The sequence below is a fragment of the Micrasema longulum genome, unplaced genomic scaffold (assembly GCF_059751315.1).
Source record: "Micrasema longulum isolate JH-2025_06_02 unplaced genomic scaffold, ASM5975131v1 h1tg000748l, whole genome shotgun sequence".
Classification (NCBI taxonomy): domain Eukaryota; kingdom Metazoa; phylum Arthropoda; class Insecta; order Trichoptera; family Brachycentridae; genus Micrasema; species Micrasema longulum.
In genome coordinates, this window is record NW_028277942.1 from 307,919 (window position 1) to 322,656 (window position 14,738).

Genomic DNA, 14,738 nt, shown 5'->3' on the forward strand with positions numbered 1-14,738 from the left:
GTCGTTCGCCATCTTAAAACGGGTATGGTCGCTTCGCGGTCTGCCGTCGCAAATTTCTTCGATCCGATTTTAACTGCCGTGATAACGTTTTTTCGTTACAAGTGTATTTAAACATTCAAGATTCCGCCGAAAATCCAAAGCCAACCCAGTGGGTGGCTTTCACAGGTAAGCCACATTCACGTTTATTGCACAATATTTATGTTCGTTTCCGCGATTTTCGAGAAATTGCATCGATTTTCTGACCACAATTACACATATTTAGTTAGATTTAAACACTGCATATTTCTGTTTATGTATTTTAACTGATCGTCTTATTTAGTTTATTTAAAGGCAAATTACCTTTGAGATGACGTATCGGATTACATACATTATTTTGGCTGTGTGTGGTTATTGATAACATTAAAGGCTTTTTTCGATAAATATTAAATACCGATAAATATCATTATATTTGATGACCTTTCTTGAATTCTTAATAAATTAGTTATGATGAGCGTTTACTGTGTGAGAAACTGATTTATATGATGGAAAACATAAATCCGAAGTTGACATTTGCCATTTTATTAGACGCACTTATTGCGGGTTCATGAACATTCTACGAAACTGCGATAATTGTGACAATAACATTGTAATTTTTCATTATATCGCGTGCAATATGCAATAATCATTCATAAAAAAAAAATTATACGATTACATTATAAAATGTTTATTACATTGTCATATAATACTTTTTTCCTTTTCTAATGACATTCAAACAAACATGAATCCATTGACATATTGATCATAGACATACCCTGAGCCTAAAAAATGATGAAGGGGAATGAATGGGGAAGACAAAACAAACTTAGGTTTAATGTTTCCAAGTGTTTGTTCATGTCCTTCACTAGGGCCCAAAAACTCTATTTTTTCGCTACAAAATAAATGACCAAAATCTGATACGAACATCGAATGTTAAGGATCCAAACGTTAGATTTGTGAGCATCCTGACATTTCATGAACACAGATACAATCAGGGGTAATGCATTGAATATGTTAGGATTCGTTCGGTGTACTTCTAGGGTTTTTGAAAATACTCGTGTACTGAGAACTCTTTACAGCTCCCTTGGTGCGAAGTAGACTCGAGAGTGGCCCGATGACTTGGGGGGCCACATGAACTTAAGTACTCTCTTATGATAGAGAAAATCTAAAAGAAATTTCTGAGATATCTACATGGGAGAGTGCGGGTATTATATATAGTTGGATAATTTATATAGCGCCATTTTTGTGAAAATCACCTCAAGGGCGCTGTACAATTAATAAATATCCCAGTACGTCTTGCAGCTACAGAGCGCATGGACGGTTGGGATGATAGTTCCTCGTTTTCAATTAAGATCAATAAAAAATTATAACAGATAGGAGCTAGATTACAGGACGTCTTGCAGCTACAGAGCGCATAGACAGTTAGAAATTTAGCTCCCATTTACACATTTTAAAAATTGACAAATAAATTTAGTGTATTAATGATACTAAAAAAAAATTAAAATAATATGAATAATAAAAAGGAGTAAGATTACAACACGTCTTGCAGCTACTAAGCGCATAGACGATTGGAATTCTAGACCCCATTTATAAAATTTAGGTATTTTTAAGTTGGTATATGAAAGCTAGATAACCAATCATCGTGCAGCTACAAAGCGCATGGACGAGTGGAATTCTAGCAAAGTTAAAATGATATCAATAAATTTATAAAAAATAGAGCATAGTAGTAAGTTTGTCAAGTGTTCATGTATTATCCTTGGCTCTACATGTGTTAAATTATGGATAAATGAATATTCCATATTTTATTGGAACTTTAAATTGAAATAGTGAAGCAAATATTTGTTGGAATGAGTTTGTCTATTTATTATTTACTAGCGGACCCGACAGACGTTGTCCTGCCCGAACGTCGACTTGCCTGCTATTAGTTTGGAAAAAGACTTTTCATTGATAAGTAGGTACCTAGGTACTTGTTTGTGATTCAATTCCAAAACTAAAAATTGTTAATAGTCAAATATTGAATGTATGTAGGTACCTATAGTACTGAAAATATAGCATGATTAGAATGACAGTTGTCAGAAATACTGACGACGTAACTTTGTAGTAACGTCTAAGGAGTGATTTATGTTGACACACGAAAAATCATTCGTATTTGGAATGTTAATATATTTTTTCAACACAATGCTTGACATATAAATCAACATAAAAATATAATAAAACAGTTTTAAAACTAAAATAAACCTACAATGTTTGATTATGTCCAAATGCTTGCAGACTGGCTGGATTTCCTCCCTAGGGAGTTGTTCATATTTAAATTTATTTCAACAGAGAGGTAAAACATTTTTAAGAAGGGAATATGGAAGTCTAGGGAAGTCTAGCCACTTAAACCAGCCAATGACAGGTCATAAGCCCTGTAAATGCCTAGACTTCCATATTCCCTTCTCAAAAATGTTTTCCCTCTCTGTTGAAATAAATTTAAATTAAATAAACCTAATTATTAACCACGTTCTTACAAGGTTACATCATTTTGCAAAAACGTTAGAGATGGGACAAATTGATCAATGTAAATCGATCGAATAAAAAAATTATTCATTTGTTGTTGTTCATGAAGAAGAGTATTTAATGTCTTATTTTTTAGTAAATAATTGTCTTAAACACACTATAATAGGCTTGTTTTTGCATTTTTTAATCAATTTTTGGAAACAGAGTTTCATATTTGCATGAAAAAACTGATAAAATCGATTTGATCGGTACATGATCAGTGATCAGTAATTTCCCATCACTACTGACATGAGTTTGACAGCTGTCATTTTAAAAAAAAAGCTAAATTTTAAGGACTATAGGTACTTATTTATGGTTGCATTCCAAAACATTAAATAAATATTTTTTCAAATAAAGCATTATTTTTGCAAACGTCAAACTCCGGTCTTCTCACCAACAGAGGGTTGTACTTATGTAGGAATACGATTTTTAAAAATGTATTGAATTTAACATAGAATTAAGAATAGTCCAGAAACCGCATGCGCACATCAAACAGAAGGCGACTAAAGTACTCATAAATGAGTAGGTTTACGTTTTGACCCATTAGTTTCTTTGTGGACGTCGCTCAGTACGCAACTCCTGATTTAAATTCAACTATGCCGTGTTGTGTCCTTTTAAAGTGTAGAAATACTGCTAGGATCTTAAAGAAACAGGATGGTATCACATTTCATGTGTAATTAGCAAACGAATGTTTAAGTAGCAAATGCATTACTTAAAAATTGAATTATTTTTCCATCCGTAAGATTGTCGAAGAAACAAAATGGAAATTTCGTTAGTGTTGCCAGGGTAGTATTTTTTTACCCTATTTTGCTCATCTAATATGAGAAATAATGAAAATTGAACCTCGGATTCAACAACTCTGTGGTGGACATTTGACCGACATAAACATCAAAACATCAAATATTATACATGATATAAAAATATCCGTTTTATGTAAAGTAAAATTTGTTTTATATTTTAAGTTCATTCAATTACTCTTATTAAATAACCCTTTACTTACCTACTCTTTTGTGTCAGTCAATATTTCCGCGTGCACAATACAATTTTAGATAAATTAACAGATTGCTTTTTTTTACCTTACAATTGGATTATGATTATTTTTTTTCCCATCGTTCAACATCACGCGGCGACATCACGAATGCGCGCGGTGAAAGTGAGGCATTGTAGGGGAATTATTGGACAAAGTCCGATGTATTTCAATATGATTCTACGACTTTTCTGGACTTTTCTGAATTCTATGGAATTTAATATTATTTTAGTATTACCAAAAATTCAGTAAAAAGAAATAAATAAGTAAAAATTATAAGAAATTTAAGGAAAGAATTTGATTGAGATCCACAAAAAGCAAATGCTGTTTTTAAACATTCACAAACAAATTTTTTTTATACACAAAAAAACAACATCTTTCCATTTTTTTGTAAATGCATTCTCCCCGAATGCAACCCTGGTAGATCTATAAATGAAACATTTATGCTCCTTACTTCTTTTTTACATATTAAATTGAAGATTTTAATATCTACGAACACGCACAGCGCAAAGGCCTATATTTCTCTGAAAACCGCCCGTAAATCGGTTAGGCCGTCGAGGAGGAGTTCGGTGACATCACACGTACAGAGGAATTATATGTATAAAGAAGAAGATTAAACTTTTTTTGTTATTGGATATGACACTGGATGTCCCGTGCCGAGGGAAACATTTAATATTATTTTGACACAGCCTTACATGCATAACATATTATAAAAACATACAAAAACTTACAAAAAAACACACCTTTTTACATATTCGGCCTGATCTACTCATCAAGTGTTGTAAGATTGAAAATACTGTTTTTTGAAAATGATATCCGATAAATGGGGGTAGGAAAGTCAGTTACCTTTAATATTTTAATTTTTTTAAACTAATAAAACAGTTTTAAATAAATATTACTTTTGCTCCTTGTGTTTACTTGTTGACTTTCAAATCCGTCTCTTTTTAGAACTAATTTGGTTACAAAAATCTGTATCAGTTGCAAAAACAGCTCCCTAGGGAGTTGAATCCAGTCCTTGTCTACAAAAATTTGAACAAACTCAAAATATTGTTGATAAATCCACCTCTAGCTAAATCACAAATAACTATCGACGTGCTTTTAAGCGACGTGATAACAATTTTTCACCATGGTTGTTTATCGTATTTGCGATCACAATACAACATCCGTGAACACCTAATATTAAATGTCAAAATATTTACGTTTCGCGACGTATATCCTGCTGCGCAATCACATATTTGAATGTCACCGGTGTAAATATGGAAAATATTCCAAAACTGCTATTTTTATTTACATATTTATTTATTATGCTATTTATTGAATTTAGCCGGCGGTCGGCGAACCAAATGTCAAGAAAAGCAGTCGCTAGAGTAATTGTAATTTAATTTTCACTTTTTTGTATTAGAAACTCCTTATTATTTTGCAAATACAATATATTGTATTAATTTTTTATAGTAAACGCCGATTTTTCGCCAATGAACTGTATTTATTTACGAGGAAAACAAAAAACAAACCGACACGAGCGTCGACTTAGATATTACATACGCGTTGACTTATGACCGCGATAACTTTAGCATGTTTATTATTGTTCATGATGATCGCTCAAATGCTTAGCATGTTTTTAAGCACGTCTATAGCTTTTTGTGATTGAGCTACTCGGGTGCAATTATGAATTATCTCTGTCCCCTAGAGAGTGATTAATTTGGGGATATTTATTTTTTCCGTGCGATTAATTTTTTTATTCATATATGGCCACACTGATGATTAAACGTAAAAAAATATGAACTCATAAAATCGAACATGAAGATTTTCATTTAGAACATTTTTGCGCATTTTTCGCCCATCCGTCGTTGTTCTACGACCGCCACGAAATGTTCTCCGCGCGACTAACAGTTCATCAAACATTAATCTGCACTAATAGTGCATACAGCACCGCATTGGAAATGTACATGCAGTGTATCTCAATTAAGTGTTACACTAAGATTAGGTGATCAGTCTTACGCTTCAGGTAACAATCTAGGGACGGTGAAATATTGCATTGAATCATTGAAAGCCCCACTCACTTACCAGATCCGTTTTAAAGGTCTTCTGGCCTCTTTTTTATCCGCACATTGCAAAAACATTATATTTTTTTGTTGGTGTGGATTTTTTAGAATTTACATTTACTGCTTTTAATGTCCCTATCGCCGCCAGAGCTACCTCAGTATAAATATTGCAGTGTAAAACCACCTTATAAACAAATATTTCACGTTGACCCTCTCAGGAATCGAACTCACGACCTCAAGCATGGTAGGCGAACACGCCAGCTACTATCCTACTAGGCGTACCTTACTCCACTGGATTTCCCTTTTCAGGATTTTTGCGGTCCAATTTTCGGCCCCTTTTTCCAGCAACTTTGGTTTTAATTTCGAAATGCTGCGTGTTATACTGCTTTCTTTCGCTTCATTGGTTTATTTCCATAGAACTAACGTAGCCCCATAGGAAATAATCCAATGGCGTCAAATCAGAGGACTGTGGAGGCCGATTTGTCACGACGTTAATTCGTGGTTTCACAGAGCCAGCCCCTTACGTTCGGCGAACTGAACACTGATGTTTTAAGTAAATTCCCGCAATTTGCAAGGGTTGTTCGAATATAAGGCGTTCTATTATTGATTTTCGTATACAGAGCACAATCGTAAAAAGAATAACTGTCAAAGTTTGATAAAAGAGACAGCATCACCAATCGAAAGTCACCACGCCGTAAAGTGTGTTGGTTACCAGTGCATTATACCCGACCAATGAAAAGCCGCTGTTTAAATAAAATATTTGTAAAATCAATAAAATCGAAAATGATTTACCGAGTATTTTATTGATTTTATTCAAACGGCAACCTGTGTAACCTTTTAAAGAAAATTGATGATATTTGCTGTTTTCTGGCTGGCATTGAAGTTGAGTTTAGTATCTTTAAAAAATCATTTATAGAGATTAGGTAGGCCATAATATTATATATAGACATGTATAATCGCTTACGTGAAAAAATCATATGTCCCTTTTTTTAAATGAAACGCGACTTAATGAGGATATACGGGGAAGAGCGGTTTGATGAATATGTATTTCAATGTAGTTTTTCTGTCACTCTCTCGCAGCTGCCTCCCCGAATACTGTGCGAAAAAGACAACTGTACGTCGGACTGTTTATGCCTAACTAAAATAGAAGTTTCGCTGTCCCGATTTCCGCACCACAAAACTGAACTTTTTAGAAAGTATCAGAATGAAATTTGTCTTCAATGAAACAGTATTCAAATGGCTCCGCGATATTTATCGGAGCCCCGTATTAGGGAAAATACCTGTCAAAGAAAATTAATCTACTCTTAGGTCAATGAAAGCACCCACCCCTTTCCCGAAATTGTTCATAAAGACTCGGCTTTCTTCAGTTTCGCATATATCAATTGAAATTTTTACATCCCACTTCTTTCGTTTATCCTCAATTTTTAAATCAGAATGTTTAGCATTATTTTGTATAAAATTGTAATGCGCCCCCTGAGATGATTTTTCACAAAAAATGAATAAATGAAGGCATTGGAAGCAAAGATAACAAACTCCCGTTTTGGTATTTTCGAGAAAAATAACTAAAACTGCCCAAGAGAGTCTATGTTAGAAAAAATATTTTCACTGAACTTAAACTTTAATATGCCGATGAATTAGCTTTAATAGAAACACGAATTCAAAAAACTTTCTTAATATTTGTTTGGCACGGCCATTTTGAAAATTTAAATCTCAAGCCTGTCATTGGTCGAATAAAATGGCCGATGGATATTGCTGTGTTTGCTTCTAACCGTCAGAAGTATGATTTCAAACTACATTTGCAACTCGACTCATAATTTTTATAAAAATAAAGTTGATAAACTACAGAATGACATCATGACCAAAAAAAATGATTTTTTTGGAGGTTGCTATCTTTGCTTCCAATGCCCTCAAATGTCGACGGAAATATATTTTATGTCAGCTAGTCGACTTAAAACTAGGATATTGTGGCTAAATTAAAATAAAATTTCTCTTGGAGTTAATAAAAGACCTACGCAAAGAACGCCTAATATTTATGACGTTTTTTTTTCAATCGGCCGTTTATACGGTAATTAATATTTCCTAACTACTAATCGGAACTATCCGGATTAATGGTTTCCAGATTTTATTGCTTTTGAAATAATACTTACTCGGCCTCCTTCTCGAGTCCAGTGTTGAACAAAGGCCTCCCGTTTGGGCTTCCACAATTTCCTATCAGCTTTTGACTTACCCTTTGCCACTTTGGACCTGCAACTCTTCCGATGTCGTCGGACCATCTGCGCCGCGATTATGAACGCTATCTTCATCGGTACATGTCGAGACGGTATCGGAACGATTTGTTCGTGGAGGATCGACAAATAAAAATTAAGTAGAAGTTTGAAAGAGCGAATTGGAATCACATTAAAAACTTACTTAAACATGTCCAGCAAAAACAGTTAAATTTTAATTTTAAACTTCTTTATTTTTTTATTTCCCGATAACGATCTGGATATTTGACTGGAGTTGGGATGAACGGAGCTCCAAATAAACAGGATTTTGTGACGTTGTTTTCAACATCAACATGACAATTTATTTTAGCCTTCACCCAAATTTGACTTAGATTTTTCGCTTCGTCTTCCCATCCGTCATCCGTCACTTGTTGACCTTCTAAAACCAGCGTATCCTAATTCGTTTAAAAGCATAATCACTTTTCAAAGTGTTTTAACACCATTTTCACTCGACCCCTCACAAAAATAACGAAAAAGACCCCATAACTTTCGAAACGAGATAACAATAGCACGCGATAGATAGAAAAATAGCACTAAATACATAGCCCACTACATTGTTAAACCAAACGCAGTGTATATTGATCATCTGTTGTTACTCGAATGTAAGGTGATCAGTCTTACACTTTAGGGCTGGTATTATAAACGGTCTCGCGGCCGTATTATCTCGTGTATGTACATACAAAATACACGAGAAAAACTGTTTTCTCGTGCTGCGAGAGTGGTTCAGAATAGCACCCCCTGTATCTCAATCGCAAATAACTATCGACGTAATAAAATAAATATAACAACTTTGTTTTTAACCACTAATTTTTAGGTTTAGTTACGTAAACCTTGACAAAGAAGCTTGTTTGCTTTGAAACCGGTCGGTGAAAAATAAAAATTAGTGGTTAAAAACAAAGTTGTTATATTTATTTTATTATAATGAATAACCACAAAGTTAGTGCTTCAAATATAAACTTTATAACTATCGACGTGCTTAAAAACATGCTAAGCATTTGAGCGATCACAATAAACAATAATAAGCATGCTTAAGTTATCGCAGTCATAAGTCAACGCGTGTGTAATCTCTAAGTCAACGGTCGTGTCGGTTTGTTTTTGTTTTCATCGTAAAAAAATACAGTTCACTGGCGAAAAATCGGCGTTTACTATAAAAAGTAATACAGTGTGTTGCATTTGCAAAATACGAGTAGTAAGAAGTATTTATACAAAAAAGTGAAAATTAAATTACAATTACTATAGTGACTGATTTACTCGACATTTGGCTCGCCACCGCCGGCTAAATGCAATAAATAGCGTGATAAATAAATAAATAAATGCAAATAGCAGTTTTGGAATATTTTCCATATTTACACCGGTGAATTTTTTTTTTATATTTAAATCTTAAAGTAGGGCACACATATCATACATATTGTTATGTGTGTTCTAATAATAACATTGAAAATATATTTAATTTATAAATTGTTTATCACATATGTCTTGACCATTATTTTTAATTTTGATATGTTTTTTTCTTCATAAATATTTTTTTCCATGTCGTAATACTTTTTAATTGCTTTAAATAAAATTGAATTTTGTGACTTTGCCTTTTTCCTAAATGGAAGTCTAATTTTGTTATTTTCTCTAGTATTGTGATCGTGTTCATGCTGGTTCCGATCAATTTTTTTCCAAAATTCTGTTTTTTTATTAGAGTTTATAATTTTATGAACAAATATCATTGTATTGTAAAATATTCTTTGTTTATATGTTAATAATTTCATTTCATTTACCATCGACTTTACCCTCGTATATCTGTTTTTTTTCAAAATGATTCTAAAGGCTTTATTTTGTAATACAGTTAGTTTATCTATGTTTTCTTTGTTTGATAAAAATAAAATGCTTCAAATATGTGATTGCGCAGTAGGGTATATATCGCGAAAAATAAATATTTTGACGTTTAATATTAGGTGTTCACGGATGTTGCATTGTGATCGCGAATACGATAAACAGCCACGGTGAGAAATTGTTATCACGTCGCTTATTAGCACGTCAATAGTTATTTGTGATTGAGCTACAGGTGCCTGTCAAAAACAGTGAAATATTGCGGTTTAAACAACCCTTGAATAAATATTTAACTTTCCCCCTGCCAAGAATCAAACACAGGTTTATGGTTTTATGCTGGATAAGAGGACATGCTGGTATCGTAGGAAATGAGAGAGCGGATGAACGAGCAAGAGCCGCAACTTGTAAAAGAACGGCACCTTTCTTCTCAGAATTTCCCCTTAGCTTTCCTAAACGCTGTATAAAACAAAATACGCAGCAGCGTTGGAAGGATCATTACCACGCTTCTTCTACAAGTAAAATCACCAGAATGTTTTTCCCAACGCTGGCTGATGCAGCAAACTTCTGTCATCATCACCAAAGTACTTTCGAAACGACCCAAATTTTTACCGGACACAGAGCTATTAGAAGTTATCTATATAGGTTTAAATTAAGGAATGATGACTGTTGTCCATGCGATGATATTTCTTCACAGAGTATCGAACATCTGTTATTTCAGTGCCCATTTTTCAGTTTGCAACGCCATAATCTTGAAGCAGAATGCGGGAAAGATGGAATATCCTTAACAGATATCCACACTGTAGTTAAAAGTAGTTATCACGCGCCATTGTTCTTAAACTTTGCAACAATGGTGATTGGACTCATAAAGGTAACAAACCAAAATCAGTGATCGAACATCCCATTTCCAAGACAAACAAAAACGATTTTTTTCCGAGTACCTTAGCCTTGTACATGACACGTAAGGGTACTAAATACAGGGGTCCAAATATATATTTTAAAAAAATAAAAACAAACACAGGACTTTAAGAATGGTAGGCGAACGCGACTACCACTTCGCCACGAGGCGTACTTATCTCAACTCAATTTCCTTATCCAGGATTTTTACCCGAGAGCAGCCATTAAGTCGAAAACACTCCAGGGTTCTGGTTCTATTATATTTTACGCCCTGAGTTGTTTTCTTCATCCGCCTGTACACGTACACAGTCATCAATAGATAAATCAAACCTTTAAATATAGTCATGTCGAAATCTTCTTCGAATTATAGTTAGGATCGTATGCCAAGATCTCCGTAGTTTGATATTATATTTAAAACTTTAAATAGCGGTAACCCTGGTAAATCAGACGATTTACTGAATTCAATATCGATATTTGTCGATCGAAAATAATTATCGATCATTTCAATATCGTTTTCTGGGTGTGTCTATTATATTCTCTTCTCTCATGTGTGTTGTTTTTATAAACATAATATATATTTACCAGATCAAGGTCTTGTGTCATATTTCGCGACATAATTAGCTATTGCTAGACGCGTGTCGTGCTCGTGTGAACTTGATTTCAAACCTTGTTCCTTTGATTGCTCATGTAAATATTTTGTGTTGTTTGATTCTAACGACAGCCAAATTTATGTTTAAAAAATGTATATTTGCATGCAACTATTATATCTCATTGCTAATTGTGATGTGAAATTACGCTATTATTTAATTGCAATCATTATTACGATAAACAAACATAATAAATTATCTTGTTTTTAAAATTATTTTCTGTGACAAATTTAAATAGGTTTTTAAATATTTCGTCGGAATTTCTTCTACCGTATCAATTATATATAATATCATCTTTTCTAAAATAGGTTAAAAGCATTTCAGTGGAGAGTACAAATATATTATAATATGATGTGATTTTTCAAAGTATTTTTTCCAGCTGTTTTCGCTGTTCGTTACTCGTATTGTCCCGGTGTCAGCTGTTTAAACACACAGTAATTCTTGTACCCAGCTTTAGCTGTTTTTATTGTCCGCAAAAAATTCCACCGATCTGTGACAGCGACATTTTTAACAAATGAAAAAGCGTGTTTGCCGAGTTTAATTAATATTCTTGGGGCGACGGTACGACAAATGTCTTTGGCTGTAAAAGATCGGAAACTAAACACGCTCTTTCATTGTTGTAGGTAGCAGTCTAATCGGTAATATCGTGTCGATAGTTTGCCATGGCTGGGAACCGGGGCGGGAAGGGGTCGTTCTTCCTCAAAAGTAAAGATCACACCGGCGCCGGCGGCGGAGGTCCGCGCAAGGACAAGGGCCCGTCAAACTATGGAGGAATCTTCAAGGACAACGGACAGACTAGCAGCAAGGGGGGATTTTTCAAGAACGGGAGAGACCAGACCAGCAATGGAGGGCCCCAAAAAGACAAAGGAGGCTTTTTCAAAAACAAGATAGACCAGACCAGCAATAGAGGGCCCCAAAAAGACAAAGGAGACTTTTTCAAAAACGAGATAAACCAGACCAGCAATGGAGGATCCCAAAAAAACAAGGATGGTTTCTTTAAACGAAAGACGGGTCGGGATCAATTGCACAATGTAGACAAAGGACGAATCGAAAAATCCCACAAAGACGCAAAACCTTTCGACAAGAAAACCTACAGAATGAAAAAATACAGCAACAAGTATAAACTAGACAAATGGGAAGATCAAAGACGCAAAGAAGTTCTTAAGAAGTATTATAAAGACTTAAAAAAAGATCCCATGGCTGGTAAATACACTCCGTTTGATTTCGATAAAGCCGGCGAAATCGGGAGCCATTCCGAAGGCGAAGAAATTAATGATGAAACACCGCAACCAGAAACGAGCGGAGGAAAAAGAATATATTACGTGCTGCACCCAGATCGCTTGGAAAAGGCAAAACAGAAATCCGAAGGTGCCAAGCCTAAACTGGAAGACAGGCTAGACAAGCACGGACAGGTCCAGCCATTCTGGAAGGTGAAGCAGGAGATGCATCGCCTAAAGGAGGAGAAGCTGGCCAAGAAGCAGGAACTGACCAAGGCGGCCGAGGAAAGGGAGCAGGCCATCGCCAAGTACAAACAGAAGAAGGCCGACAAGTTCAAGAAACTCAGCAAGAGAACAAAGACGGGACAGCCGTTCATGAAAGACAGAATGCAAATGTTACTCGAATCTATTCAAAAGTCATCCTAACTTACCATTAAATGGGACTTAACTGCTAGAGGCTGAGGCCCGTTGTTAACGGCAGTTTTTGCAACGGGTGTGTACCCGTTTTTTCGGGGCCTTTGTCAACGACCATTTTTATACCGTGAAAACTGGCCGGTGAGAAACGGGAGTCCTCGTTGACCATTCGTTTATTCGCATTATCCTATTCAAAACTGTTCAATGGACATCGGTCCTGTGTTCAGTTAAAAACGGGTGTTCACACCCGTTGCCAAAACAACTGGCCTAAAGTTTTTTTTTAAACATAATAATTTTAGGACTGCTTTGATATCTGTTTTTGCATTTTTTATTTTGTGATATTTTGTAACACTGGAGTATAATAGAATACACTGTTTTTCAAACTTTATTATTTTTATTTATATAAAAAAATTCAGTTCCAATGAAATTAATTACAAAAAAAATAAAATATTGCAACATAGAGGGAAAACATTTTTGAAATCGGAATATGGAAGTCTAGGTATTTCCAGAGCTTATGACCTGTCATTTGCTGGCTTAAGTGGCCACTTTACACATTGTGTAACATTCACCCTTCTCATCATCATCATCATAAGCTCGACAGCCCTGGGTGGGCCTTGGCTGTATCCAGGAGTGATTGATTTTCTTTTGAGCTTAATAGGTTTGAATTATCGATCGGACTTGTTTCTTACGGTTTACCAACACGCTAATGAACTAACATACCCTATCGCCGTCAGAATTGGGAAAATTAGATTGAGGGTGACAGACAAATTGGCTGTATATACTACTACTTAGGTTGCTCTGACGGCGATAGAGGGTATTGAAAGCAGTAAATGTTATTTATTTTTTTTAAAACGTAAAATAAAAAACTGTTACAGCAACGTGGGGATCTGAAAAGAGGCCAAAATACCTTTATAACGGATCTGGGTAAGTGGTGGGGCTTTCAATGTATCCAGGAGTCTCCTCCACTCTCATCGGCCTGCTGCTCTTCCTCTCCAGTTCCCCACTACCAGCGTTGTCGTATCCGCGCTGATGCAGTCCATCCATCGCATTTGTGTCTTCCTGGTCTTCGTCCTTGTGGCACGGAGAGAGTTATGACGTCATCTTAATGTCAGTAAACAGTTTTTACACTTCCACTTACATATTTGTTTGAATAAACCCAAAACTGTGCGTCTGGGTAAGATAAACCAAGAAAAAAAAAAACAAATAAAAAGTCTCCATGTTCCTCGGTAAAATTACCGTAAAAATACGGGTATTTTACCGCGCCTTTTGGTAACAACAAAAACAAACCATCACGCCGTTTCTCCGTAGGGGTAGGCAGAGAGGGTAGAACGCCATAACACTATCTTGGCATACAGACCTCGCTTCCTCTACATTCATACATCTTCTTATGCACGCAAGCCGATTATTTCTACTTTTGACATGTCCATCTTCAAGTATTTGATGGACTTGATCGTGCCATGTCTTTCTCGGTCTTCCTCGTTTTCTGCATCCATCAACATTTGCATCGTAGATCCTTTTAGTCGTTCTTTCGCTGTCCATTCGCTCTACATGTCCAAACCAACGCAGCACCCCTTTCTTGATTCTGTCAATAATGCATGTCTCAGCCTTACACACTTCACGGATCTCGACATTTGTGCACCTATCATACATCGTTTTACCACACATTCGCCTGAGGGATCGCATTTCGACAGCATTCAACCTACTTTCATCATTATTTTTCCAATTCCATACTTCGCTCCCATACATTAGAGTTGGAACTAGAACTCCGTTGTGAACTGCTAGTTTAGCCTCCTGCGATAAACATTTGTTTGCCAAAGTAGATTTTAGTGCACCGTTCACCCTGTTCCCGGCACTCACCCTCC

General features: G+C 35.4%; 2 protein-coding genes across 2 annotated transcripts in view; both read left to right on the top strand.

The window, feature by feature from the left end:
* Positions 1 to 13,259, top strand: LOC148279163 (uncharacterized). The gene is made up of 2 exons (XM_088230367.1): positions 1 to 165; positions 11,869 to 13,259. The coding sequence occupies exon 2, from the start codon at positions 11,908 to 11,910 to the stop codon at positions 12,886 to 12,888; it is 981 nt and encodes a 326-aa protein (XP_088086493.1). The 5' UTR covers positions 1 to 165; positions 11,869 to 11,907; the 3' UTR covers positions 12,889 to 13,259.
* LOC148279162 (ornithine decarboxylase 1-like) overlaps positions 1 to 14,738 on the top strand; it is a 51,998-nt gene continuing 37,260 nt past the window's right edge. Inside the window, exon 1 of the mRNA XM_088230366.1 lies at positions 1 to 165. The gene's annotated coding sequence lies outside the window, so the exon portion shown is untranslated. The remainder of the gene's footprint in view (positions 166 to 14,738) is intronic.